This window comes from Dunckerocampus dactyliophorus, chromosome 14 (assembly GCF_027744805.1).
Source record: "Dunckerocampus dactyliophorus isolate RoL2022-P2 chromosome 14, RoL_Ddac_1.1, whole genome shotgun sequence".
In the NCBI taxonomy this organism is placed as follows: domain Eukaryota; kingdom Metazoa; phylum Chordata; class Actinopteri; order Syngnathiformes; family Syngnathidae; genus Dunckerocampus; species Dunckerocampus dactyliophorus.
The window spans coordinates 27,694,521-27,720,156 of NC_072832.1; the positions used below are offsets into that span (position 1 = coordinate 27,694,521).

Here is a 25,636-nt window from a genome sequence, read left to right on the forward strand (position 1 = left end):
GCATTTTGGAATATTATGTAAGCACTCATTACAGCGTTGTTCAACTCCACGTGCACGTGCACGTATGTAAATACAGGACATTTTCTTCACTTCAATGCACTGATTTGTCACAAAGAAGGCGGGAGGAGTGTTTTAATGAGAAAGTCTGCTGCTTGCATCCAAATGAGCAATTACACGCCATTAGGGCTCGTCTTACATTCCGCACAGAAGGTCACACTGCTGTGACTAGAAGTTGACGACGTCAGACCTCAAAAGGAGAGCTGAGGCTTCGCTGCATTGAGGAATTCCATAGAAAAGCGAGCACAAGCAGTAGTACTCCACTATGCAACACCAAGTCCCATTATACCCAATCTGAGACATAAGCATTTAACCACAGGATGTTAAAGTCATCATTTCTCATCATGCTGCTTTTAATGACCGGATATTGCAACATTACTGGGGAAGCTGGCTCTAGAGTCTTTGTTACTTAATCCTCCTGTCTTCTGCATGTTGAATACAAAAACGCATTCAACCGTTGACATCGTACTTGTTATATTTCATTTATGTACTTCCAAAGTCAACTGTGGCGTTATAATAGACTGCTGCCACTGAAGAAACACTTGGTAGGATTTTACATGTTGAACTTCAAACGCAAAAATACACAATTAGAGCCAAATCCAGATTAAACTAGATTTGAATGATAGCTTCTAACCTTGCACACATTTATTTCCAATTGAATGAGATTAAAGAGAAATACTCTATAAACATTGCTCCTTTTTTCCCCATGTGAAAATTTCATTACTACCAAATTAATCTGGATCAGATCTGGATTAAAAAACATTCCAAATGATACTGTAGGTTGTTGTTGTTGTTGTTGTTGGGTTTTTTTTTACCTCACACACACACACAAAGCAAATAGTCTTCAAATAAGATTAGATTGTCAATGTTACGTTTACACTGCTCCTGTTTTAGTAATCTGGATCAGATTAAATTTGATGCAGAATGACAGCTGCTGATCCTGTGTAAAGGACAGCAAATCAGATTAGATTAAACTCTGCTGAGCATTGCTCATGTTAGATTGCTCCCTAATGTGATATCTGGATCAGATCCAGATTAAACTTGATAGGAAATACCAGTCTCTGATTCTGGATAGCACAGCAAATCTTGTTGAAATCAGATGAAGCTAAGCAGAGATACTGTATGAATGTCCACATTAGATTGCTCCCTATTATGAAATCTGGATCTGATCCAAATTAAACTTGATGCAAAATGACAGCTTCTGATCCAAGGACAGCAAATCTTGTTGAAATCACTTGTAGTTCTGTGTCTGAACAAGATTGTCCACGTTAGATTGCGTACTCATAAAAAATGTAGATCCAGATTAAATTTGATGGAAAATGCAAGTCTCTGATCCTGGATAGCACAGAAAGAAGAAGAATCTTATTTAAACCAGGTGAATCTCTGTAGAGATATAAATGTCTGAAGCAGGTTGTCCACTTTAGATTGCTCCCTAATATGAAATCTGGATCAGATCCAGATTAAACCTGATGGGAAATGCCAGTCTCTGATCCTGGATAGCACAGCACATCTTGTTCAAATGAGATGAAACTATGCAGAGATAGAAATGTCCATGTTAGATTGCTCCCTAATGATTAAACTTGATGCAAAATCTGGATCAGAACCAGATTAAACTTGATGCAAAATGACAGCTGCTGATCCTACATACAGGACAGCAAATCTTATTGAAATCAGGTATAATTTTGTGTTTGATCAAGATTGTCCATGTTATGTGAAAATTGTCATGTGAAATTTGGACCAGATCCAGATTAAATTCATGGGAAGTGCTAGTCTCTGATTCTGGATAGCACAGCAATCCATCCATTTTTTATACCGCTTCTCCTCTTTAGGGTTGTGGGGGCATGCTGGAGCCTATCCCAGCTGACTTTGGGCGACAGGCGGGGTACAATGTTACTGAAATCAGATGAAGCTCTGTAGAGATATAGATGTCTGAAGCCGATTGTTTGCATTAGATTGCTTCCTAATGTGAATTCTGGATCAGATCCAGATTAAACTTGATGCAAAATGATGGCTTCTGATCCTACATATAGGACAGCAAATCTTGTTGAAATGTTGAAGGTATATTCCTGTATTTGGTCAAGGTTGTCCATGTTAGATTGCTCCCTAATGTGAAATCTGGATCAGATCCAGATTAAACCTGATGGGAAATGCCAGTCTCTCATCCTGGATAGCACAGCACATCTTGTTCAAATCAGATGAAGCTATGCAGAGATAGAAATGTCCACATTAGATTGCTCCCTAATGTGAAATCTGGATCAGAACCAGATTAAAATTGATGCAAAATGACAGCAGCTGATCCTACATATAGGACAGCAAATCTTGTTGAAATCAGGTATAATTTTGTGTTTGATCAAGATTGTCCATGTTAGATTGCTCCCTAATGTGAAAGCTGGATCAGAATCAGATTCAATTGGATTTGAAAGTGACACACAGAGACATTTAACTGTTCAAAATATTTACCCAAATCATTCATGATTCATTTAAATTGCTGCCGAATGAGTAATGTGAATCAGATCCAAATTAAACTTGTGTCATACAATATATTCAAACAACACACAAAAAATGCAGATATTTGTGAAAATAAGCACAGGTGAGAGCTAAAAAAAATATCAATTCCATCACGCTAGTAGATACCAATACTACCCTACCAACACTGATATTTGGATTGATACTATAGACAGACAGACACGTAGGTAGGTAGGTAGGTAGGTAGATGAAATAGGTAGACGAAATCCTGTTCGTTTTGATGTGAAGGTTACAGTATCTCTCCAAGGTGCTGAAAAGTGAAGAGGACCCAACAGGACACACCCGCCTGAGCCCATTGGACCACAGCACGTCACGCACATCCCAGCAAAATGAATTACAGACGTGGAGGAGGAGGAGGAGGAGCACGAGGAGGAGGAGGAGGAGTGGATACACAGAGCTGAGGATGCACGGTTGCCCCTAAACGCAACACACACAACGACACCCCCACACTCGACCCGCAGCAGGAGAGGAAACTACCAACTTGACGGGATCTCATCCAGGAGATGCGCGCGCAAAACCTCTGATTCCACCTCCTCCTCCTCCCCCCGCCCCCCACCCCCATCATCTCTCACCGGCAACATCCAAATAGGAGCCTACGACGGGCAGGAAGCAAGGAAAGAAGGACGGAAGGAAGGAACACAGAGGATTGCCACAAGCCGGTCACGATGCGCGGATCTCCCCGCCATGGGACCCGCGTGGGATTTATGGTGCTGCTCAACGCGCTGCTGCTGATGCTGGCGTCGCGGGCTGCAGAGAGACATGAGTCCACGGGGCATGTTGTGGTTCAGTTGCATGAGGAGGCACCGGAGGAGGAGGCGCACCAACTTGCAGCACAACACGGGTACCAGAGTGCACGCAAGGTAGAACTCTACTAAACCATGTCTATGTACAAACATAGCAACATTTATAGCGGCAACACGAGGGCTCTTCAGCTTTTTCTTTTCATTGCATCGCACTTCTGCTTAATGTGGTGACGTCACAGCCACTACAAGGCAGACTGGCTTGGAGCAGGACGCCACAAAACATCCTTTTGTATTTTTTACTCTACGGAAAAATTACTACAATATCGAATCAACGTTCAATACATTTGAACTCAAATACATAATACATTTCTATCCACCTATCTTTATCCACTGAAAATGTATCTTTATTTTTCTTGACAATTCACATGATGTACATTGTGTATTCGTATTTTTCGAGTTTTTTTGATTACATATATTTTTAATAAATTTTTTCTTGATAAAATTTTTTTAATGCATTTATACGAGTATTTTTTTCTATATTTTATTTAAGTTTGTATAAGAAATAAAAGGCATTATGCGGAATCAAGCCACATTAAAAAGAAGGAGCCATGAACAGAGCATAGGTTTTTACACAGAAAATTTATTCATGACAATAAATACAAATTTGATGCATTTTTAATAGTATTTTTCTATATTTTAATTTCATTTCGCATAAAAAAATCAAATGTATAACAATGTATTGAGCCACATTTGATCTAGACAGCTAGATAGGTAGATACTTCATTCATCTCCAGGAGAAATGCACATTTCGAGCAGCTCTCCAAAAATCATAATAAACAGTCAAGGCAAGACAGACAAGATAAAAAGACAAATAAGAACATAAAATAAGAATAAATACAGAAATAAATCATACGAAATGGTTCACTTCATAGGTTTTATCACAGTGAATTAATCGTACATTTTTCTTGACAATAAATACAACTTAGATTTGTTTTTATTAGTATTACTCTATCTATTTCTATTTAATTTTGTATAGTAAATTAAAAAAGAGCCAAAAGTAGAGGTTTTATTACAGAAAAGTTATCTTCCATTTTTCTTCACAGTAAATAATTCAATATGTTTTTATTTATATTTTTCCATGTTTAAATATAATTTTGTATATTTAGAAAAAAACTGCAATAACATAAAATAATAATAACATGAATGAATTGAAAAAATACTTTATTTTCTCTGTTCAAACAAGCACAGTCTTCTTCTCCCTCACGTTAAGAGTCGTGACACACACACACACACACACACACACACCACATACTCATCCATCCCTGCATGGCATGTTACAACCCCCCCGCCTCCCCACCCAGGGCAACATGGCATGAAATATGTCATGTATAATGTATAAAATACTAACAAGGCGTTTATGGCAGAAGAGTGTAAAATGATGATTACCCTTCTTTGGCAGTGTGAGGGCCTGTCAAAATAGATTGTTGGTGTGGGGGTGGGTTGGGGGAGGGTGTGTAGGCAGTGGGGCGTGTAAGACGCCAGCCTGTTCCGACTCTGAATGCCGGATCCTCCCCCCCCCTCCATCAGTGCAAAAGAATGTGTCAATCTGTACATCATGATTGTAATTATTCTGATGCAGCGTTTGTCTCATAGCTAGTTCATTTTCTTACAGTAGAACACCCCCTTTCCTCCACCCCTCCCTTCCCTCACGGGTTATGTAACGGGCGGCTATATTTGTCCTGATGGGATATGCACCATTAAACAACGGCGGCGTTGTTTGAACTCGCCATTGTTGCTTAATTAACAAGACGAGGGCGCAGGAAGTGGACATAAACGCGCACGGATGTGCGCACGTTCTGTTCCCATTCCTTGTTGTTGTTGTTGACAAACAACAGCAGTATGAAAGTGAGTCTTGACCCGCAACCCAGGCTGTTGTCAAGCGTAAGGGGGTGTTTAATCCGAGCACGGCGCCCCAGGGGGAAAAAAGACGATGCATCTCATTTCCCTGCTCTCCTGATGTACGAGGCTTGACTCCAGCACGCTGCCCTCACATATAAAAATAGCCCCCCTCCCCACCAGTTTTTTTTTTTTTTTTTTTTATGAAAGCCTGGAAATCAGTGCCCTTGTTGCAACCTTCCTCCATCTTTTGTAGCGTGACAAAGACACGCTGATTGGTGCACGTGTTCAACCCATTCTTGTCTCACTCCTTTGTGCACCTTCCTCTTCTGGACACCCAGGTTGCCTTCGGAAAGGGGCTCTATCACTTCTACCCCCAGGACACTTCCAAGAGGCGGAGCAAACGCGGTGCTGGCAGCAGACAGCGGCTCCAAGAAGACAGCAGGGTAAGGAAAAGGCACAAGTCACACAGAGACCCACAACTTGATTTGACACAACATGGCTGGCGTGCTTTAAAAACACACTTCAGCAAGGTTTTATACACATGACAGCTTTTTACTAACACAGAAAAGGCTGTTTTTAAAGGACTACCGTCGAACCTTGCTTGGTTCTTGTACGCCCCGTTTTCGTAGGATTTGGTTTTCGGCAATAACATGTCTCGGTTATCATACGGCCAAACAAAGCAGCCATGCGTCGGTGGCTCAGACTCTGAAGAATGGATGGTGGTTCTGTTAGAGGTGGGACACTAGAGGCTACGGGTGTCACACTGTCTTGTGGGCACTAGGCCTGCCTGAACAAAATTGTCCATTTTAGATTGCTCCCGAATGTGAAATCTGGATCAGATCCAGATTAAACTTGATGCAAAATGACAGCTGCTAATCCTTCATATAGGACAGTAAATCTTGTGGAAATCAGGTATCGTTCTGTGTTTGATCCAGATTGTCCATGTTAGATTGCTCCCTAATGTGACATTTGGATCAGATCCAGATTAAATTTAATGGGAATTGCTCGTCTGTAATTCTGGATAGCACAACAGAGAGATATAAAGAGATATAGATGTCTGAAGCAGATTGTCCATGTTAAATTGCTCCCTAATTTGAAATCTGGATCATATCCAGATTAACCTTGATGCAAAATGACAGCTGTTGATCCAACCTGTAGGACAGCAAATCTTGTTGAAATCAGGTATAGTCCTGAATGAAATCAGGTATAGTCCTGAATGAAATCAGATGAAGCTATGCAGAGATATAAAAGTCAAAACAAGATTTGGTTTCTATCAGATTCAATTTGATTTAAACAGCTTTGTGACCCCGCGCTATCATGTATCGTCTCGCCTCGTGAAGTGAGTGTCTCGTGACACCCCCACTATAGACAGATTCCCGTCAGGGAATCCTTTATTACGTGTGAAAACGAGCACAGAACGATGAACAACTCAGTTTCTGTCTCCGTTCTTCCTCCCAATCCACATGTGCACCCTGTGCTGATGAGGTGTGCAAGCGCACTGTGTAAAAAAACCCCCAACAAGCACATCATAAAAAAACCTCATCAGCCACCTGAATGAGCCACCTGCGTTTAAAAACATTTGAAAAGTTCAAAAGGTTTGTGGCGTCACACCGGCTGCTCTGAGCGTGTGTCCGAATACAGTACACCTTGTTGGGTCACAGCAGGTGGTTCCTTTGTTCCGGTCCTTCTTACCTCCAGGTGTGCACAAACTACACTTCCGTCTGAATTTAATAAGTAGATATAAAAACGTTATCCGTATTGGTTAAAAAAAGAAGATATCGTGCCTTTGCGGACATATTTGTAAATATGACTATTTGTTGATAGACGATGTGCGCTGTGACTCATGCTAACTGTTTTGGCTGCTGAGCGCCGCTTTAGATGCTATCCAGCTCGTCTACTCTGAATCATCCGCTGGCGTTTAAGAGATGCCTTTTAAAGACGACTTGTGGAAATGTTTTATTTTGCTGTTATTTTTTTTCCTCGCCATCAATGTCTAGCTGTTCCCGTGGAGCCTTATGAGGAGATAAGTGGTAGTTAGCAAACAGTGGGTGCAGAAGCGATGCTGTGTTGGCTTCATAAATGACAATCATCTGATTTGCTTTTGGAAAAACACAACATTATTTAGGAAAAAGTGGGATCTCGTGGGCCGTACGCGCTGCAGAGTGCGTAATTGCATGCTTTTCTGTTCCTGATACGTAGGCTGCCATTTAAATAAGACTGCCTGGCTGCATGCTGAGCTTTGTGAGAGTTAAAGTGGAGGCCGATTGCACACACAATCATCTCACACCACTGGAGTGTAGACACAGCATTATTTTTGTGTGCCTGGGAGGTGAGTCTCTTCACATAAACACAAAGTACAGCTGACCTCAGAAGAGAATAAGTCTTAAGGACGATACACTACATGAGATTTTAACATTGCTTTTTAGAAAAGTACAATGATCAAATATTAGAAATATACTGCAACCTACAAATTAAATTAGCAGAGACTGTATGACTGACATAAGGGCTCATTCCGTTTATGCCATTGTTCTATGGAAGGTGCTGACAGCAATGAACCCGAGAGACGAGGAAAACAGACACGCATGCACATGCCGATATATTGAGGTGGACAAAATGATCAAATTCATTTTCATTCATTGCGTGTTTATTAATCAATTTATTTATTATCATCCCAGGCCTCGTGCCTACCAGACAGCGTTTTTCTGAATCCTGCCACGTTTTAATCTCGCAAGATCTTGTGACACCCGCACTATGTACTGTATGTACACATAGCTCAAAATAAAAACCCTGCAAATAAGTCAGTAGTTCTTACAAATACAGCAATCAACATCAAACATTTGAAATTAACACACAATTTGCACACAATAACTCAAATACGTAAGCACAATGCAATAACTACTGTATACACAAAAATGAAAGAAAATAACAATCTAAAATAGCCATATACAACTACATACATGCCAAACTATGAACAAAGAAGACACGCTTGGTGTTATTATTTGCAGTAATATTAATAGGGCAATGTTTTGTTTTTGGAGGTTGAGTAATAACTCGTTCATGACAGCTAATTGGTTCCAGACCCGACTGTGATAAGCAAATTTCCACCATTTAAATGGAATATTTTCATAATTAGAGCATAGAAAACCTGTTCGCCGCCGTCTAAATATGCTGTTGAACATTATTAGAGCCTTGTAAACATGAAATAACTCCCCTATAGCCGCGTTTACACTCCTATTACCCAATATAGTGGGCATAATAGGAAATAAGACATAAATAAGACATAAAAGATATAATATACACTCACACATGTTAGCATTGGGAGAGTTCTTTATTGTGCTTTTTTGACTTTCTGTTCTGTACAGTACTTCCTGTCTCATCAATGTAACATCACTGACACCTAGTGACCAGTGTAGAATACTACATACCATCATCAACAACGTCTTTGAATGCGTCTTCTAAAGGCTTTATTTTTTAAAATATTATTTTACTTCATTTAGACATTTTTATGCTTGAAAATGCTTCATTAAGGCCCAGAATATGTAACATTGACTTAAATATAAAGATTTTAATATGAGTTGAATATTTTTGACTAATAATAGGTTGCATTCAACAATGAGATGGCGTGATATAAGAATGAATATATTTTAATGTATGTATTAATATATTGAATATATGTATTAGATTTGCTTTGTGTACAGTAGGTTATAATTCCCACCATTTTTTAATTTTTTTATTTTAGTTAGCTTTTTTTTTTTACATCACAAAACCACATCACACTCTTGAATAGATGAAGAAAGTGCATCATCTGTTCAAAGGAGAAAAGAAAACGCATTGATGGGCTCTCCTGTTTTACCAAAGATTCTTTGCAACAGAAGCCAGCAAGAAAACCAAAGCATTGGCAGGAGAGGCTTGGAGAGATTGATTTTCCTTGCAGTCTTTGTAGGAATCTATTAGTGGAGCACAATGACCCACTTCTTTCCTTCATCTCCTTTTATTTATATTTATATACACACACACTTCTTATGCCTTGGAACTGTTACAGCATCCGTCAGAGGTTATCGTACAGTAAAATGATGACCTTCCAATCCACATTTGGATGTGGGAATGGCTGAGCGTTGACTTAGTGGTGTGTAAATATTACAGATTGTCTGTGTTATTGTGTGCTGGAGGACTGTCATTTGCAGGGTTCTGCTGATTGCATTGATTGACCGCCCAGCGCCGTGCACTTCCTGATTGCTCAGAGTACGCCGTAACAAGATGAATAGCTTTGGGACGTTTTAAAAAGAGTGCTGCTCCATGCCGTCTTATCTGTCAACAACAGTAAACACGCCAACAATGGGGGGAGGGACTTTGTCAGTCGTGTGCGTGTGCGGGAGGGAATCTTGTCTTGCAGTGTTGCGGACAGAGCTGACGAGGGTCTGAAGATGAGCGGCTGAATGTCTTGAAAATGATGTATTGTGTTGAGTTGGTTTGTATTTACAGGGTGTGTCACTGACGCTCTACCGTCAGGACATTCAGCTCAAATTTGAATAGTGGTCCAGGGTGCAATAAAAACGAGCCCGCAGGTCTGAAATGGCCCCTGCGCCACACTTTGGACACCCCTAGGTTTGGGGATACTTGGCTGAAATGCAGGTGGATTGTTTATATTGGACTGCCATTGCTTATACTATGAAATACTATATGATATTTACTATGATATTTAGGCCCTATTGTATCCATTGTGTTTTTAGGGTCCCAGCACAAAGACCCATTATTATTATTATAATTATTATTATAATTATTATTATTATTGGGGCCCGAGCACTAAGACCCATCGGTTGTGCGAAGTAGTTAAATATTATTCTTACCATTATTATTATTCCTCTCCTCCTGCAATCACCCTTACATATGATGATGATGTCGATGCATTAATTTGATATTTTGGTCACTTGATAGAATAGATGGGCCTCATACGTCACATCTTTTTAACAGGCAGCCCCATGAAAAACATTTGTGGAAATATTCCTGGTTTTATTGTAAAAAATGTAATTTAACTTCTTGGGGTTTTTTCATGTAAAATTGTGAAAAATAAAGTTAATATTAAGACTTAACCTGACGTAACGAGAAGAATGAATAGATGGGAAAATATTTTTTTTAACAGGCAGGCCCATTTAAAAAAATTGCATACATTTTCCTACTTTTATATAAAAATTGCGATATTATTTATTTTTTATTTATTTATTATTTGCATTTTTTAATTATTTTATATGTATTTTTTCATGTAAAATTGCATTTAATGGTATATAAATCTGTCATACGGGTGTAAGAGGAGCAAGATGCGCCTCACGCATCACATTTTTTAAACATTCTTAATGCTCTTGCAAGTGTAAAAAGAAGTTAACGACTGATTCTTAATAAGACAGCTGATGTTAACTTTGGGGGAAAAAAAAGGGACAATATGTACAGTTGTCACAGCTCTTTTTTGGCGAAAAGCCAAAGAAAAATCAAAAGAAAAACCCTTCCGAGTGACTCCTTTGATGCTTGCTATGGTTTGTTGCCATCTTGAGTGAGTTTTGTGCCACTTTCGAATCATATTTTCACACTTTTACCCCAAAATGTCCCACAGGTGAAGAACATTGTGGAACAAGACGGCTTCAGCCGCCAGAAGCGAGGCTACCGAAATTTAAACGACTTGGAAGCCAACATGAGCGACCCGCTGTTCACCAAGCAGTGGTACCTGGTGAGTCACCGGCTGACCTTTTTTGCAGCGTTCCGTCATCATCATCATCAGGAGACATATTTCCGCGTACTTCCACAATCAGCGTTGTTAGTCACACTTGAATTAGCTTTGCCGATACGCCGTCTGCAGGCAGCCTTCGCCGCGCCCCCCTCGTTTAAGCCTGACTGGCAGGCGTGACATTTATGCACCCTCACGCCTCCGTGGAAGACAAGTCCAGCTTTGCACACTTATCACTAACAAGAACCTCACCAAACACACACACACACATCCTCCATGTTGTTTTTGCACCTGTGCTGCTGTGAGTCAAGGATGCTCATGCATGTTTTGTGTTATTAGATCAACACGGGCCAAGCAGACGGCACGCCCGGCCTGGACCTTAACGTGGCTGAGGCTTGGCAGCTGGGCTACACGGGGCGAGGAGTCACCATTGCCATCATGGATGACGGTCAGTGTTGGGTTTTTTGTTATCTTTCGGCACCTGTTTGGTTAAAAACACAAATAGACGAGTGGTTCACCTGGCATAGTTGCAGTCGAAAGTTTAGATGCACTTTGTCGTGCTCGTGAATGAGCCGGTGTCTCAAAACCTTTGACTGGTACAGAATGTGTGTTGGTGCATTCAAAGAGCAAAGAAAATTCACAAATCACAAAAATGTCAACATATTAATTGGGCGACACATTTCCCCTAACACAAGGGTGTCCAAACTTTTTCCACCGATATATATATTTGTTAGAGATGTCCGATATTGGCTTTTTTGCCGCTAACCGATATGCCAATATCGTCCAAATCTCACTTTTCCATTGCCGAGGAGTCTCGTGCCACCCCTGCCTGCCGCTATTTCTGCGTTTTTTTTTTACATTTCCGCCATCCCCTTCACCATAAACGGTGTTTTGACGACCCATCACGTCCTGCCACCCCGCAAAGCATCGGCTCAAGTGCGTGTGCGTGCGTGTGCTGGACTTTTATGGTGATCAGACGCACTGCTGCACGCACACGGGGCTACAAAGTCTAAAGTTTGCATTATTATTATTATGAGCAGCATCAACATTCCAGTGTTTTGTCTTCACATTCTGCCTTTTTGCTCTAATTTTCCAATTTTTCATGTAATTTTATTTCAACATTGTGCCGCAGGCCACAGATGGCCACCGGGGCGCACTTTTGACACCCCTGCTCCAACAGAAACACAAAGTTAACATAGATAATATATAATAAAATAATATGGAATAAATCAGAATTAAATGCAAGTCAAGACAAGAATACTCTATTAATCAGCTGATCTTAGTTGAATTTGATTAGGTACACCTGCTGAGGCCATCCCATGCACCAGGGGTGTCCAAAGGTTTTTTGTAGATATGCTAAGAAGTTATATCTCAGCTTTGTCATACAAGTGAAAAAGAATATTATTAATATCACCTTCACTCCTTTCTCTTTTTTTCCCCATTTTTGCATTTTTTATTGTTTTCCCTAATATTTCACCTTTCTTCTTAAATAGTACCAAGAAGTGGTAAATCTTTATGTCCCTGCAGTGATCCCGTAGCCTGCGCAATGTGATGTAAACAAAGAGTGAGTGTCAAGGTGACTATAGGGGTGTTATTTCATGTACTGGAGGGCTTTAAGAATGTTAAAACCGTATGTAGAAAATCTTTAACAGGTTTTCTCTGCGCTAACTACCGAAATGTTCAGTTTAATATCAAATCCTCCTGCAGAAATTCACGTAATGCGGTCAGGTGTGGAACAATTAGCGCTATAAACGAGGGACGACTGGATTCCCTGAACAGTCAAACTTTTTCCCAGAACTATTTTTCCAAAAATTACAACTTTATTTTGTTTGGTTTCTTTTTTCATAATAGGACAGTCTTTTTCTTTATTATTTCATTTATTTTTCTATTTTTCCTCATAACGTTGCATTATTCTCGTAAAATTAAGACTTTTTCTTGTTCGACTACAGCTTTTATTTCTTAATATTTGGACTTTGTTTTTGTAAAATTGCTGCAGATTTGTCTAGTTTTGCAGGGTTTTTTGTTTGTTTGTTCTTGTCAAATTCTATTTTTAGAATTTATCGCAGGTCAATGAAAAGGCCACAAATGACCCCCATGCTGCACTCGGGACACCCCTGCCATACATAGAAGTCTGCCTTTACGGAGCAAATACGGAAAGCGAGATATTAGAAAGCTCTGAAATGCGCCGTAGAGCCGTGGCACCAAAGTGGGTGAAGAACTGATAAAAGTGATCAATCAGCTCTTTGGAAATGATGGATTCATCAGTTGGCTTGCTTGTCAGCGTTGGCTCACTATTTGGCGCTTCCACCAAAGTAGCACAGCTAAATAGGGGCACACTATTTGTCCAGCAGCCGGTCATGTTGCTATCTGCTGACCTACATAAGCCCTGTGCAAACAAAGCAATGAGTAAAGTATTTGGAAAGCTTTATTAAGGGAAGGCATCTTGTTCAAGGAATACATCTGTGACATCTTTATCTTTTTTTCTGTTTGCATTGGACCTCATTAGCTTGTCAAAGTCTTGTTAGCATATTAACAAATAGAATTCATGTTTGACAAGCGCCACGTTATTGCATTAAAGCCTCACGCCACATGATTCATTGTACCTAATATTCATGTCCAAATTGCATTTCAGGCATCGACTATCTGCACCCCGACCTGGCATCAAATTACGTGAGTACCTTTGTAAACATCGCCCACGCTCACTCACACGTGCTTTCCCGGGCGCCGCCACTGTTGTCGCCACCGGGCTGTTTAACGTTAAGGTGGCGCCGTGGCAGGCTGATCCGTCACCGAGCGCAGACAATGCCAGCGTCGTTGCGGCTCCACCTCCAGCATACTGATGAAAGCTTAAACGGTGTATGTCAAGTACCTCACAAGAGCCAACAGATGGCGCTGTGGTGAAAAAGAGCTTTTTACTCATTCTAGTAGCGATTGAAATGGGAGTCCCGTTCAGCCACCGAAACTTAAAAGTACGAGATAGAAAGTCAGAATTATGAGATGCAAAGTGTGAGTGAAGGGGCACAGTTTTTATCTCACAACTTTTTAGCTCATAATTATGACTTTCCTACCTCATAATTATTAACGACTTCCATCCACCTTCTATTCCACTTATCCTACTTATGACGTTCTCATCTCATAATTATGACTTTTTATCTTATAATAATTACTTTTGATCTCGGAATTTATTTTTTTTCCGTTTTTATCTCATAATTTCACATTTTTATTTCATACATTTTTAGCCCGTAATTTTGATTTTTTATCCCATAATTTCGTATATTTCTATCTTATAAATATGCGTTTTTATCTCCTAATCTAAATTTTTTTCATAATTTTGAGTTTTCATCTCACAATCTCAACTTTTTTTTCATAATTTTTCATTTTTATTTCATAATTTCAACATTTTATTTCATAATTATAACTATCATAATTATAATTATAACATTGACAATTATAATTCATAATTATAATTATCTTTATCCTCTAATTTGGACTTTTTATCTCATAATTATGATTTCTCATTGGGATACTTTTTTGTCTTTCAGTGGTGGAAACGGGCTTCTTACGTGACAGAAGTGTTACTGTTATTACGTTACGAGAATAGCGTTATAAAGTTACATGAAAAGCTGTAAAGTAACGTGCGCTAAGTTGTGATGTTACAAAAAAAAATCCATGAAAAATACTTTGTAAAGTTAAAGTCCTAATCTTGCGAGAAACTTCCAAAGTTATAAGAAAAAGTCAGAAAGTGGTGAGAAAAAGCTTTAGTGTTCTGGGAAAAATGTGTACTGTTACGAGGAAAACGCTATGTAACGTTATGAGAATAAAGTGGTAAAGTTATGAAAATGAAGTTGTCACGTTATGAAGAAAAATGTTATAATGTAGTGACCAGCAAAAAAAATCTACCTTTTCTTATAACATCATACCGATAACATTAAAAATAGCGCATCATTTAAAAAAAATGCTCCAATGAGGTGAGATTACCCGTACTATGCAGGTGAGCAAACCAAGTGCTCCCTTTTCCTCCTGCCTGTGACGTTAACGTCCTGTCTTGAGAAGCAAAGAGGTATCGGTCTGAAAAAATATATCTATTGTTTTGCTTTCATCTTCCTTGTTCGCCTTTGTCGATGTAGACCAGGGTGTCCAAACTTTACTACTTATTGTAATAATGACTTATTTGTGTATTTATTTTCTGTGTAGCTGTGTCCCTGTCGACTCTCCCTGTCCTTTCTCTGCCGCGTGGTCCGACGTAGCGCTCTGACAGACGTTTGTTATTCGTACGTTCTAGTCCAGTCTCATCCTGCTAGCGAGCCGAAGTATGAAACTCATACTCCTGTCGAGTATTTGTTGCTGTTGGAGGATGTTAGAATCTGTCTCTTTTTGGTTCATTATCTTTATTGCTTCCAAATAAGTCTCAGAAATGAAAGCTCAAATTTTGACAGTTTAATGTAGCAGGAAGATACACAGCTGTGGGGAGTCGTCTTCCACACGGGTGCCGGAGCAAGTCCGAGGCACTTCAGGTCACATGTCCCCGCACAGGCGGGGCAACATGACTTGCAGTGCTACTGTGGCACGCTCGAATCGCACAGGAAACAGTCAGATGCAATCTGTAGCGTGTCCAAAAAAAAAGCGGTCCAAACAACACAACACGTCAACACACAATGTAACCTACCTACTTCCCCAATAAACGTCTATGCACAACACCCATACCGCAAGGCATGCTGGGCAGCTTGTGGCACTCTCTCTCTCGACATGTGGCCGTGTTTGTCGCATTTTTGCTCGTTGAGGAGGTCGGCAGGGAAGTAAACAAGGAGTGACGTCCGACGTTTTATCATTCGCCACAGGACTACCCAGCATGCCCTGCGGGCACTTGTAAATACCAGTTTAAGTTACAAGTTATGTTCAGCGCTTAGTTGTTGTTTATCACCCACGCAGTAGCAGGAGTCGGTTTATGAGATACGTTAACTTGCTGTGGATGTGTTGTGCTATTTCGTTGCACCGTGAGTAAGAACGTCTCTCTGCTTGATGACCAGCCATATAGAGACGGCCCCTCGGCCCAAGTTTTTAAAACAGAGTGGCCCACGAGCCAAAACGTTTGCCCATCCCTGATCTAACATGTGCCAAGGGAGGCCTATGCGTAACTACATCTGAGGAGGATGGGGAATGAAAAGCGTGCAGGAAAGATAGATACTTTATTAATCTGCAAGAGTAATTCACCTTTAGCTCTGCAAAGTATCAAAATGAACTTAATCACAAAATAAAAACAACCAAGGCAAGACAGGAGAGATGTGAAAAAGAAGAAAAGATAATAAATAGGGGGAGGAATGATCTGCTCGGTCTTTCAGTGGAGCAGGAGAGTGATAGTAATCTGCCACTGAAACTGTTCTTCTGTGGGGAGATGATGCTGGTTGTCCATGATGGAAAGGAGCCTCCTCGGTGTGCTTTGCTCTGCCACAGATGTCAGGCTGTCCAGCTCAGTGCCGATGATGGAGCCTCCTCACCAGTTTGTACAGAAAGAGTACATTGGACATTCCCCCCGGCAGCAATCAGTACCGCCTGCTGTCTGGAATCTCTAAACCTGCTCTCAGCAATAAAAGCCAAATAACAAGTCCCTTTTCCACCAAGGAAGTCAGCCAGAAATAAGGCCGAGTCTTGGCGGGGGTGACGCAGGCAGCACGCTCCGCTGCATTGATGCTTTTTACGCGACGCCGTGATCCGTGTTTGTGGGAGACACGGTGCGTAGACGAGAGAGACTGTGCGAAGTGGAAGTAATCTTTAACGGCGTCTGGCTTTTATGCACACGCTGTAATCAGCCAGCGTCTTATCAGCGGCATGAAACTAACCTCCAGGTAACATCCTAGATGCTTATCCTTCGCTTCACCACCGCTCATTGGATCCATTAAGAAAACAATCCTTTCATAAGATAAACATTTACTAGGGTGAATTACAACTAAGTTTTGATGGCGCGTGAGCTAACGAGCGCTAAAGCCACTGAACAGGACACCGAAACGCTACGAGCATGTTTGGTCTCCATCAGGGCCGTCCAGGCTTTTTACACACCATCAAAGGGTGCTGGGGGCCACGCTTACCTTTTTTTTTTTTTTTAAACCAACATACGTAGGTATGCAGAGATGGTTTTTATATGTAAAAAATACTTAATATAAAAAATATATTCATTTTAACAGTGACAAAGCATGTTATGAACTGTTTCTCCTTACATGACAGTTCTTTTTTTCTCTCTTTTTATTTTTACAAATATTTTAAACTCTGTTCTTGTACATTTTTTTCCTCATACTAGTACTAGTACTAGTACTGTATGACTTTTCTCATATGGCGACTTCTTTTCCTTGATTACTTTATGCAATGTTTTCTCTGATAATGAATTTACTCGGCTGCACGGTGGTCGAGTGGTTAGCATGTTGGCCACACAGTCACAGTCAGGAGATCGGGAAGACCTGGGTTTGAATCTCCGTTCAGTTTTCACCGGGTTTTCTCCGGGTACTCCGGTTTCCATGTTAGGTTAATTGGCGACTCTAAATAGTCCATAGGTATGAATGTGAGTGTTTGTCTACATGTGCCCTGCCATTGGCTGGACACCAGTCCAGGGTGTACCCCGCCTGTCGCCCGAAGTCAGCTGGGATAGGCTCCAGCATGCCTACCGACCCTAGTGAGGAGAAGCGGCATAGGCAATGGATGGATGAATTGACTGTCTTATTTTGTCGTTATTCCTGTAAAATTACGACTCTTTTTTTCTGTTTACATTTTTTTTTGTTTAATCATATTTTTATAACATGTTGAAGGCAATAATAACAACAAATTAAACTAATTTAAAAAAAGGTGGCTGTAAATGGTCCTGGGCCACATTTTGGACACCCTGGTCTACATCGACAAAGGCGAACAAGGAAGATGAAAGCAAAACAATGAGAGCATGAGATTAAAGTCATATTCTAACATGACAATATATTCATGTTCATTTGGGAATTTTGGCATAAAAAGTCCAGTTGCAATATTCGGACTTTCTCAGAATTATAAACCTTCATTCTGACTGTTAAAGTGGAGGAACTAAAAATACCAGGCAGAGGAAAGTAACAGGTCAATTAAAATTAAGTATTTAATTCCAGGGCTAACAAACATTCCCCACAAACCTGGAGACGGAATCAAAACCAGGACGTAAAACAACTCGTGAAGCAAAATGCACAAAAATCCATAAATAGAAACAAAGACTCACCAGAAAACAGTCAGGGGGAGTACAGCTCTCTATGCTCACTAAACACGGCACACTTACAAACTAAATTGCTGCAATTATAAACAAAACGGCTTAGCCCACAGCAAACGGCACAGATGTAACGCCCCACACTTGTGGCTTGGTCACGCACACGGCGGTGATTGATTGAGAGGGCGGTGAAAGGGAAGCGAGGAAACGGCTTGCTGTCTGCCTCCTTTATGCCGGACACACCTGACTGCTAATCACCTCCACCTGGGATGCACTTTCCAGGCGTTACCACTCTGCAAAGGGGAGGGGAGAAAACAGACACATATACAGTAAGCAGCCACACCCTCTACGGGACGTAACGCTGACATGATGACTTACGAGAACGCTTTCAACGTTTTTAGGGGAATTTTAGCATTTTCTTTCAAGATTACAACTTTTTTCCTTACAAGTTTATGTTTTTTGGAAGAATTGTTTTTTTCGTGACTTCACAATTTGAGAACATTTTCAAGTGACGGTGACTAGCTAGCATGCGTGGCACAGGCGGTCGCGTTGTTTAAAGGAATAGTTTGGATTTTTTGACATGATGTTGTATGACATCCCCATCAGCAGTGTAGTCCATCAGCAGTGACTTACACCCCCCCCACTTGGTCCCGCGAGTCCAGCGAAGATGCGAGCATCTTCATCACATACACAAGAATGTAGAGGCGATACTGTAACGCAGACCGATTTGTGAGGTCTGATTATTTTCGAGGAAGCATTTTCAGAATGTATTATTACTCTTTTGGACGCATCTTGTTTTGCGGAAATCCCACCAGAACTGGACTAACGGGACCAAGTGGAGGGGTAAGTCACTACACTGCTGATGGGGATGTCATGCCACTTCATGTCAAAAAATCCAAACTATCCCTTTAAGCAGGGGTGTCAAACTGGTGCCATGGAGGGCCGAGACACTGCAGGTTTTCTTTCCAGCCAGTCACTAAAGCAGGTGATTTTAATGATCAGCACCTTCAGTTTGAGGGAAGGAGCTCATCAATTAAATCACCTGCTGAAGAAACTGGTTGGAGAGAAAACCTGCAGCGTCTCGGCCCTCCAGGGCACCAGTTTGACACGTGTGCCTTTAAGAGACAGACTGTCTCTTAAAGGCACACCACAATAATACCAGGTGCATGTCTCTACAATTCATCGAAGCCTTTATGGCTGATTGTTATCCATCCAGGAGAATGCAACCCATGCAACTCGTCAGACCGGACAGCATCAGTTCATCGTTCACAACCCTAGAATTTAGATATTCACTTTTTGGAATTAATACTTTCAATGATTGTAATGTTACAACTTTATGTGTCTAAAATGTTGTAATTCTTGTAGCAATGTGACGTTTTATTGCAATATTACTGTATATATAACTTATATACAGTATAACCCCTATATATAACTTTGATCTGGTAGCTTGAAGACCTTCAGGAATACTTTTATGTTATTTGCCCTTGACTTTTTAAAATCTGTGTCTTACCCTGGTTACCCAGCAGAAACAGAGCCAGAACGTGAGTGACAGGCAGGCGTGTGAGTTTAAAAGCACACTAAATGAGTCACGGACGTGCTCCCGTGACACTTATCACCAGGATGCAGCAATTTCACATTTAATGAAGCAGACAAGAAATGACACGAGCACAAAATGTGTTTGGAGAGCTTTGTGTTCGAGCCGCCACAAACTAGAAAAAAACATTTCCTGTTTTTCCATTAAACAGGTGTGTTGTAAATCAGCGTAGCTCCGACACCCACCGCACATCATAGCTCATGGAGAGAAAACAAAGCCAAAAGCACGAGAAAGTAAATGTTGCCTGAGCAGCGATAATAGCAGCCTGCACTAAGATAATGACAGAGGAATGAAGCAGCCAACATGGCCGCTAATTGAGCTGATGTGCTCGGTTCTGTGGGCTTGATGGACGCTTCTCAGTACCGGCGAACACGTGACGTTGGTGTTATTTGGACTGAAACGAGGGTTCACAGCAGGCAGCGCTGGCCTGGACGATAGCAGGAGACGTTCCAAGATGACAAAGCAGGAGTATTTTGAATCGAAGCAGGTCTTTTTCGCTTTCAGCAGTTGAACCCTTCAAAGAGCAGATAAAAAAAACAAAATGAAATGTTGTCATCATCATATAATCCAAATGTTGGATCTCAAGGAGGTTCTAAGTAGAGCTTCAAAATGCAAAAAGAAGAAATGGAGGTGAAACAAAAACGCAATTTATTGCAAAGAAGCATTAAAGTGAAATAGGCTGCTGATCAAAAGTTTAAGACCATAGCTCATAAAACCCTGAAACTCCCCTAAGATAGCACCCGGAGGTCTGCGCTGTCCGGGTGCTTTTCTAGTTATCCATGTTTTTGGTTCAAGTGAATTTCTATGCGTTACAGTGTAATGTCTCCACGTTGTCCTGCGTGTAAACGCGTCCATGTTGTGCTTTCAGAATGCAGACGCCAGTTACGACTTCAGCAGCAACGACCCGTACCCGTTTCCACGCTACACAGACGACTGGTTCAACAGGTAGCTCACTCCACCGCCCTCTCTTTGCACACACGCTGTGTTTTTGTGTGCTTTCCTTATAGAATGGCAGATCTCCTATTGATTTTCTCTCCACCTCCACTCCCTTCTATTAGGGCATAATGGCGCAGTAAAAACACAGCTATTGTCTGTTGTACCTGTTTTGTGTTTTACTCGTCAGTGATGAGGTACGGCTGATAAAGGAGGAGGTGGCAGTGCTCACGCAGCCGACCTTGTTACTGATTGTGCTTTGTGTGCCTGCCAGCGACACGTGACGACCGCAGCAGCAGGGAGAAAGAGAAACACGTTGGAGGTGTTTATGAATGTTTATAAATGTGTGCGCCTGAGATTACCGGGTGTGTCGGTGCCGCGCTGTGAGACTGACTGACTCGCCGGCTCATCAGGCGGTGGTTATAAATAGCTTCCTGTCAGCGGCAGAGCACGCTGGGGGAAGCGGGGTTGACTCTCTGCAAGGTCCCTGTGGGAAGCTGAGAGTCAGAGGCGGAGCGGCGGAGCCATTTGGGCCACGACAAGAATAACTGATGCAAACATTTGCATTTTCTCCTCTATAAATATTTAATTGCACATCTGCAATGGCCTTCACGTAATACAATTACCAGTGCTCATTTTTCAGTGATTCATGGCTCCACCTTTTAAATCCCCATTCCTACCAAAAAGGCGGAATTTGCACTATGTGACACAATTCCGATAAAAATGCAATAGGAATCACATATCTCCCTCCGGGCAGATTTTGATGTGAGCCAGGTGTTCTAACCACCCACTGATCAGTTACACATCAAAACTGTAACGGGACCCCTAATTAGCCTAAAAAAACATGGCATTAAGAGCTGTGGCTGTAGACAACCTCCTGATGTACAGGGTTCCACTCCCCTCACAAACGGCGTGGTAAACCTAACGCATAACAACATGAGCTCAATCAAGAAAATACACATCCAGCCCGAGACCCCATCTAGCGACTTATCTTCAACTTCATCCTGCAGTCTCTGAGTGCACATTGTGCTCCTTCCATGTCACCAGTCACGGAACAAGATGTGCCGGGGAGGTGTCGGCGGCGGCCAACAACAACATTTGCGGTGTGGGAGTCGCCTACAAGTCCAAAGTGGCAGGTATGTGTCATATTGGACGGGGAGAGGAATGACAGCGAGCAGGTGGCCATGCTAGTAATTAGCAATTGTGATAATGGTATGACGGGAGGCATGAAGAGGCGCAGGAAATGTAATATCATGTATAATGTGATGAGAATATGAGCATTATAGCTTTCATGCACGCTTCTATCATTGTCCGGTATTGTTCCTCAAATATACAAGCTTTCCTTATACGCTGTAGGTATTCGGATGTTGGACCAGCCATTTATGACGGACATCATTGAGGCGTCATCCATCAGCCACATGCCTCAAGTCATTGACATCTACAGTGCCAGCTGGGGGCCCACCGACGACGGCAAGACCGTGGACGGGCCCCGAGAGTTAACCCTTCAGGCTATGGCTGATGGCGTCAACAAGGTCAGTACCGTAATGTACTGTTTATACTGTATTTCCATGGGAGTGTCCACAAAGACACATTCAGCTTTACTCTGCGTTCATATTGCTTATCCTAATTTGACAAGAATCCTTTTGCTGTAGGAATTTTCACATTTACATTTTTTTTCATGTTATGGACTTTTTTTCTTTGAAAAAAAGACTCTATCCTTGTAACCGTTGTATGTTCTCATGCCCTCGTCTACTCAATTGTCCCCATGGAGACTCATGCCCTCATCTACTCACTTGTGCTTATGGAGTCTCATGCCCTCATCTACTCAGTTGTTGATATGGAGTCTCATGCCCTCGTCTACTAAATTGACCTCATGTAGTCTCATGCCCTCACCTACTTAGTTGTGCTCATGAAGTCTCATGCCCTCATCGATTCAGTTATCATCCTGGAGTTTCATATCCTCATCTACTCAGTTGTCCTCATGTCGTCTCATGTCCTGTTTTCGCCAACAGTTTTAATGTAGTCTCATTTTTGTCATCTAGTCAATTGTCCGCATGGACTCTCATGCCCTCATATAATCAACTGTTCTCATATATTCCTATGTCTGCTTCAAGTTAACCACCCTCACATGGTCTCCTGTCCTCATCTAGTCAGTTGTCCTAACGGAGTCTCATGACCTCATCTACTCAGTTGTTCTCATGTAGTCAAATGTCATGCTTTTGTCAAGTGTTCTCAGGTAGTCTCATTTCTTCAGATAGTCAATTGTCCTCATGGTGTCTCATGCCCTCATGTAGTCAGTTGTCCTGTCTCATGTCCCGATCTTGTCAGCTCACATAGCGTCATCACTCGAGGACAGCAATGATTCTTTGCCTTTTTCATGATGTGAGAGAGATACAGGCTGACTTTAGAGCGACCTGCGCCTGCCTGCGTGGTCAGGATGATTAATCAGGCTAGTGATAGGCAGTGGCGCTGTTAGCATGGTAACAGACCGTGTGAATCAGGTCTTCTGTGGTGGACGTGGGTCTTTGCTTGGTTACACTGATCACATTTGCCTCCCACTTATGGAAAATGCCGTCCTTGCTAAAATGGCCTTCATCGTTAGAGCAAACACCACAAAGGTCACATCAGTGTAATGAAGACCCATGGAAACAGGATGTGTTCTCATGTCCTCATCCAGTCAATTATCTTCATGAATCGTGATGTCCTCATCTGGTCACATTTCTTTATTTTGTCCCATCTACCCATCTAGTCACCTGCCCTTGTGTACTTCCTCATCTGCTTGTCGTCAACATGCAGTCTCATGTCCCCACATAGTCAACTTTCCTCTGATAGTCGTTTCCTCTGCTAGTCAGCCAACATTTAGTCTCGTGTCCTCAGGTCAACAGTCCTCACGTATTCTCAAATCCTCATTGAGTGAACTCTTCTCATGTCTTCTCATGTCTTCTCATCTAGTCAACTGCCCTCATGTACCCTAATGCCACATGCACGCTCATTTCCTCATTTCGTAACTGTCCTCATGTTGTCCAATTTCTTTTTGTTGCTGCTCTGTTTATTTCACGCTGGAAAGAATTGTTGATTAGTTGTTTCAACTTGTAGGATCAATGTTAAGATTATTTATGTAAGACATTTCAGGAATGAATGATATGCCTGATAGAATATTTCAACAGATGTCCCCCATGAAGCGCGTTGTCTCACAGATTTTTATCATGGCATCAAATCCACATGAGGGTCTTCTTGCATACTGTAATTAATGAATTGGACTTACATCACTTCATAGAGACAAAACCCCTAATTCCTATTTCCCATTTCACCCGTCATGTGCCTTTCATTAAAAGACATATGTTTTTCAAACAAATTCATCCTGCACGTGTCCTTCAAGGGCCGAGGAGGGAAAGGCAGCATCTACGTGTGGGCATCAGGAGACGGTGGCAGCTATGATGACTGCAATTGCGACGGTTACGCCTCCAGTATGTGGACAATTTCCATCAACTCGGCCATCAACGATGGACGCACGGCGCTGTACGATGAGAGCTGCTCCTCCACGCTGGCGTCCACCTTCAGCAACGGACGCAAGAGGAACCCAGAAGCTGGCGTGGTGAGTGTCCTTACTTTGAAATGTATGTATAGCGCCCAAACCAACCCAATTATTTTACAATAGAAATCCCTCGAGATGACATGCACTCAAACTCCACTTTCCTCATGTAGTCTCATGCAGTCATCTAGTCCAGGGGTCCCCAACCACCGGGCCGTGCATGCCTGTGGCCGGGGCCGAAGCGGGAATGATAATAAACACGCCGCATTTTTTTAAAATAAATTTGTCAATAACTGCATCAAATTTTATGTACCGGTAGATGGATAATAATTTTTGGAAATATGCGTCAGTGGGTCCAAAAAGGCTGGGGACCACTGATCTAGTCAACTATTCTCATGTAGTCCCATGATCTTATCTAAACATATGCACTCAAGTCAATTTACCTCATGTTGTCTCATGCGCTCATCTCATCAGCTGTCCTTACGTAGTCTCATGTTTTCTTCTAGTCGATTTTCTTCATTTAGTCTCACACACTTATCAGTTAAACTTTCCTCATGTAGTCTCATGCAGGCATCCAGTCAACTGTCCTCATGTAGTCTCATGTTTCTTTGTAGTCTGTTTTCCTCATTTAGTCTCATGCACTCATCTAGGGAATTGTCTACGTGCTGTCTAGACTTCTTCAAAATACATAAAATTTCTATATTTATACCCCCCCTGCACGGTTTCTGGTGCTATTTGGCATGAAAAAGCCGAATATCACAACCATTATTTTCTAAAACATTGGGAACCTTTGCCTTATGAAGCAAGAAGCTCTCATGTATACACATTTTCCGAAGTGCTGGTTTCACAGCATTCGGAGGCTTATTTCCACCTGTTTTCAACAATAAATTTGCACAAGCAGGTTATAGAAAGTAATTACACTCTGACTGATACAATGGAATGCATAGAAACATTTACAGAAGTACTTCTTATGATATTTAGTGAAAAAAACTGAAAAAATAAGCATTTTGGGGTGTTGACAGAGTACAAAATGAAACATGCTGCACTGTCAGTCTTAAGTAATTTTCTTAATTATAGTTACAAATATAGGACGGTTTTTGCATGACATGTTACGATCTGTTGTGTTTGTAGCATATAACCACTGCATATAACCACTGCACAGTTATTTCTCAAAACCCAATCTCAGCCTCAACAACAAGAAGGAACGGGATCCTGACGAGGTACCACATTAGTGAAGAATACATGACAGCCTTCAGTGGGGACCCTCCCCACTACACTGCTCTCCACTGGGATGGCAAGATGTTGAAAGATATCGTGGGAAGTGACCCTGGCACCATGTCAGATACTTTGGCTGTGCTTGTCTCAGGTCCAGCTACGTATCCTGAAGGCAAGCTTCTGGGAGTACCGGTGATAGACAGCTCAACAGGAA

The 25,636-nt window shown here is 41.6% G+C and overlaps 1 protein-coding gene across 1 annotated transcript in view; it reads left to right on the top strand.

Moving 5' to 3' along the window:
• The first annotated feature begins 2,943 nt into the window (after positions 1 to 2,943).
• pcsk2 (proprotein convertase subtilisin/kexin type 2) overlaps positions 2,944 to 25,636 on the top strand; it is a 35,540-nt gene continuing 12,847 nt past the window's right edge. The window contains exons 1-9 of the mRNA XM_054799173.1: positions 2,944 to 3,443; positions 5,564 to 5,668; positions 10,831 to 10,944; positions 11,281 to 11,389; positions 13,574 to 13,611; positions 20,611 to 20,687; positions 21,723 to 21,811; positions 22,032 to 22,207; positions 24,055 to 24,270. Of these exons, the coding sequence (XP_054655148.1) occupies positions 3,249 to 3,443; positions 5,564 to 5,668; positions 10,831 to 10,944; positions 11,281 to 11,389; positions 13,574 to 13,611; positions 20,611 to 20,687; positions 21,723 to 21,811; positions 22,032 to 22,207; positions 24,055 to 24,270 (1,119 nt within the window). The 5' untranslated portion in view covers positions 2,944 to 3,248. The remainder of the gene's footprint in view (positions 3,444 to 5,563; positions 5,669 to 10,830; positions 10,945 to 11,280; positions 11,390 to 13,573; positions 13,612 to 20,610; positions 20,688 to 21,722; positions 21,812 to 22,031; positions 22,208 to 24,054; positions 24,271 to 25,636) is intronic.